Source organism: Hippoglossus hippoglossus, chromosome 7 (genome assembly GCF_009819705.1).
Source record: "Hippoglossus hippoglossus isolate fHipHip1 chromosome 7, fHipHip1.pri, whole genome shotgun sequence".
Taxonomy (NCBI): Eukaryota; Metazoa; Chordata; class Actinopteri; order Pleuronectiformes; family Pleuronectidae; genus Hippoglossus; species Hippoglossus hippoglossus.
The window spans coordinates 10,529,501-10,534,250 of record NC_047157.1 but is presented as its reverse complement, the minus strand read 5'-3'; the positions used below and the strand labels follow the sequence as shown (position 1 = coordinate 10,534,250).

General features: G+C 42.2%; 1 protein-coding gene across 2 annotated transcripts in view; it reads left to right on the top strand.

Annotated features, from left to right (window-relative positions):
• The first annotated feature begins 205 nt into the window (after positions 1 to 205).
• Positions 206 to 4,750, top strand: part of sema3bl (sema domain, immunoglobulin domain (Ig), short basic domain, secreted, (semaphorin) 3bl) — a 65,307-nt gene continuing 60,762 nt past the window's right edge. For both annotated transcript variants that reach the window (XM_034590491.1, XM_034590490.1), the window contains exon 1: positions 206 to 519. In XM_034590491.1, coding sequence (XP_034446382.1) covers positions 420 to 519 — 100 coding nt within the window. In that variant the 5' untranslated portion in view covers positions 206 to 419. The remainder of the gene's footprint in view (positions 520 to 4,750) is intronic.

Here is a 4,750-nt window from a genome sequence, read left to right as displayed (position 1 = left end):
GTGCTGTGATATTCACTTGTAGGAGCGCGCCTCCAAGTGCGCCTGGTTTGCCGGGAGCTGTGCGTAAAGGAGCGCAAGTCTCTCTCTCTCTCTCTCTCTCTATGCTGTAAAGGCGTGGTCTCTCTCTCTCTCTCTCTCTCTCTCTCTCTCTCTCTCTCTCTCTCTCTCTCTCTCTCTCTCTCTCTCTCTCTCTCTCTCTCACTGTTGGGAGCGGAGTGACTGAGCGCCGGTCTGTAGAGCGCAGTCACTGAATCACCTCACCAGTGGAGTGGACACGCGGCTGCTCGGCAGACGATCCTTTTTACGCACCGGGGGAACTTACCTGAAAACGCCTATTTCCACCCCCAACTGTATTCTCTTGGAATTAGGTCGTTTTTAAATCATCAGCTGAAAAACAGATGCATTGAATCTCAAGCAGAATGAAGGAATTTACGCATTTCTTCCACATTGTTGCGCTACTTGTCACTATCGTCTCAGCGACCAAGTTAAATGTACCACGGCTGAGACTGACATATAAAGGTAATTAAGTGATCTATCTATCTATCTATCTATCTATCTATCTATCTATCTATCTATCTATCTATCTATCATTATTTAGTGGTCGGGATCATCTCGTGTGGAGTATTTGGAGTCTTCTTTGCTTTTCCTTTCAGTAATTACGCATTTAGCAACTTAACATCCTCCTTTTTACGAAGCTTTGAGGCGTTTTCCTTTTTATTATTATTTGTGCACTACTCACACCCTCTTCACGGTGGTCCGGGCTGGAGGCGTTAAATCGAAGTCGATGTTTTGGCTACTGTCTTGTGTATTTTACCATGTGCGTTAATTTGCCTGGTCTCCAGGTTATGAAGCGGAGGTGCAGCGCATGCAGGGTATCCAGCCACAGGAGGAGGGTCTGGCGGAGCTTCATCTCTCTGCGGCTGAATACATTATAAAAGTTTATAGGGCGACAACCTCGAAGGAATACTTAGGGAGGATGTTACACAATCTGTTATCAGCACAGATGTTTTTAGTATTAAACATTCTCTCACATTAGGTCAAACCTGGATAATCACCTGTCTTCAGGTCCCTGATGTTACACTGAGGATGACAGGAGGATTGCACTGATTTATAGGTTATGTTGGTGCTCATTCTATAAAAGGTTCTGATTTCTTTCCAAAGTTGCATCATTGCCATATAATGCATCTTATTTGGCTTGTTCACATCTTGATCACATCCTGCTGCTGCTGGACATGACTCACACTGATTTAGTGATAATAAGGTGTGTTCGTGTGTGTTGTCGGGAACTAAATCTGTTTGCACAGTCACATTATAGGCACAAAGCAAGTCTCAATGATCACAATCATTCAATTGGGGGTAAGGGTTAGGGTTAGGCAAGTGAGGTCAGAGTAAGTCTCCATCGATCAGTCTAAGTCACTGTGATGTCCTCTGAAGTCATGAAGACATGGCTGTGTGTGTGTGTGTGTGTGTCTGTGTTGTTGCCAGCTGTTCTCATTGTTTCGCTTCACTCAAGCCTTGAGCGGCTCTGCAATCATCATCGGCGATAGATATCACACAGGATTTCCTCCTGTTTTCAGGAGAAAAGTCACCATCTGAGCTATTCTGCTCTTCCTGTTGCCTGGACTGGAAACACTGCCTGGAGGGAGGGAGAGTGAGAGACTGATAAAGTAATCAAAGTGGACGAATAGAGAAGGGTTTTGAACACATTTTTAGGTTAAAGGCCACAGATACAATCTGTACAAGGCACGACATCCTCACTCCTTCACCCCTCGACTATAGGGGTACTATCTTTTGATGGGACAAATTTAGGAAACCTTAAGGAGAGTAGAAAGTGAGGGATCCGTCACTTGGTAACAGTTATTTACACAGTGTCTGCTTTACATATGAAGTCATAGTTTTCACATAGTGTCTCTTTGCTATGGTCCTCCTGACGAAATGTCGTCATCCACCCATGTCCACCGGATGTCCGTGTGCAGCCCCAAATATATTTTGACCGCACTGACTGTACATGTCAGCTGCGCATGCTCCAGGTACAATACATCCACCCACTGGAATAGAATAATTCAGGATCAGGTACACAAGGAAAGAACGCCAGATCAATACGGATCCTCGTTTAAGTATGAATAGAACTGTGGGCGTGAACATGTGACCAGAGCAAGTATGTAACTCTCAGCGGACATGAAACGCAGAAAGTGCGATCAACTCTTTACATCACATATTTGTCTCTGCTCAGCTGGTAGCAGGGTCTGAGGTTGGGAATGTTAGTGGGTTTTCAGTTTATCCATCCTTCCAACATTTTGATATTTTGAAAATTACCGATCAGATCACAGCATTTTGCCTTAGATATCTGAGTCCCACAGAGGATTATGGTGAGACCTTTGATCTTTCCTCTCGTGTTACTATTGGGCCAAAATGTTACATTTGTGCATAAGAAATATCTACATTTAGTGAGAAAAATTCCAAAGAAATTATTCAGCAGATTTGTGGAACCAAACTGTTTCCATTTTAAAACATGCCGGGACTTTTTCTCTTGTGACATATCCAGGCTGATCAGCCTTGCACAAAAGATTTTGTAATGGATAAATGACCATGACATTTTGCTCTCATGGGAATTTATTTGATTGGCACTATGGCCTTTCCTCTTGCACCACTCACAGTGCTTGAGGCTGAACAGCAGAATTGTTGGCATGATGTTTCAACACTCTTGTGTTGTGGAATATATTTATTGAGTAGTTCTAAATATGGTTTTGTTTGACAAAATGGGAGAAACATTGAAATGGATCCTTGGTTTGTCTTGATTTCGTGTTTTTTCTCAATGTCTCAACGTAATGAGAGTTGTTCATTACTCCTGCATGCTATTCCATAAAATACATTCTATTTTGCCAGGCTGCAATCATTAATCAGTGGAGTTGCTTCGGTGAGTTTGTGGAGTTCCCTGGATGATATTTGTCACAGAGATAATAAGTCGGAAATAGTGCAACACAACTGAGTAGTGGAGGCAGAGTGGAGGGAACTTCTGTTATTGAGCAAACAAAGTGGTGCCCTGGGCAAACACAAGAGGTGGGAAAAACAGAGCCCGAGTTTGACTGACTGTGTTTTACACATGAAAAGCCTCCTTTCAGCCTCCCACATTTTCACCGTGGTAGATCAATAAAGAACGCCATATAAAACTGCTGTTTCCTAAAAAACAAAAGCTCAACTCTCTTTTTGCATGCAAGACGAGGAGTGTGGGAAGAAACTCGGCCAATTAGATTCTCATTATCGAGGACGCCGTGGTTCCACACTTCCTGTATACATGACCCCAAATATGATCCCACAGTTCACCCTGTTTTATATAAGTTACTCAGTCCTTCTTTCTCTTGTCTCATGTCCAATGGTAAATCTGTCTTTACCTCTTAATGTGTCTCATCTTCTCTCTGTTCAGTCTAATGTCTCACTCCTCCTTCTCACATCAGCATTCTTCATTTGTGTTTGTTTGGCTGTGGCTTCACTCCCTCTTTTTCATTACAACCCGGAGAAGCCCACAGGGTGTTTGTATTCCCAGGAGGACGTAGAGGCAATTTGTTGACAGGAAAAGCTGTCATTATCTCATTTCAATCAATTAGAGGGTGGAAGTTCAAGCAGGAAGAAGGCCATTTTACCTGCCAACTATTAGAATAGGCTACTTGTGCTCCACTGCTCTCCTTTCCAGATTTTTTGTTTCATTTAGACTTTGCATGCAGCAGATTTAGCTTCTGCTCAAATCATGTGACATGCCTCACTCTCGACAATCCTGTACAATTCACACGCTTCCAGTGTGGCACTCTATTTAAGCTGCAAAGATTTCCCATCTCTCCCTTTGCTTGACTATGCCTCTGCTGCCCTGCGTCAGAATCGCTGCCCGTCCCCTCACCACCCCACTTCCTCATGTAGGCTCTGACAGGGGGCCAAAGATATTCATCACTCCCCTTTATATTGAATGTGTGATGAAGTCGAGCCTAGACAGCAAACTCTACCTATGTTCCGCTGCTGAAATAAACATTTCAAACGTAAGTCGTCTGACCAAAATTTAGTTATTTGCAGATAAAAATACACCCAGGATAAACCTAAGGTAAGTTTAGATGTAGAGTGAATCCTCTTTATATTACTTATATTCTCCATGCATGTGTGCCCCAAATACAGTACTTAAAATATACTCTTTTACAGTGGATCGATAACTATACTAAATCAAATTATCTAAACTAAATCAAATTTCTACGTCATTCGGTTTTTCCTCATGTGTCTTGACCAATTCAGTCATTTTGGGAGATTATGCCTTTTTTTTCTTATTTGATTCACCTTCTTATGATACTGTAATTATGAGACTTTAATAATATTCAGAGAAAATCATCTATACTGCGTGGTTTTTAAAGGTTCCGTGTATAGAATTTAGTGACATCTAGTGGTGAGAATGCGTGTTGCAGCTGAACACACCTCACCTCATTCTTCCCTTCCAAAACTCAAAAGGTGTTTAGTTTGTCCAGTAAAAACATGGCGGACTCCGAGAGAGGACCCGCTCCTGATGTAAATATAAAGTATTTAAATATAAAGGGCCTATTCAAGGGTAGAGACAATAACTATTTTGTACACGTTGTATTTAGATGATCACACATTACTGAAACCATCACTCTATTCAAATTCTGCCAATAGATCCCTTTCACCTAAATCTTACACACTGAACCTTTAAGGGTCACAGTTGGTTAGCTGGAGCCAATCACAGCTGACTCTGGGT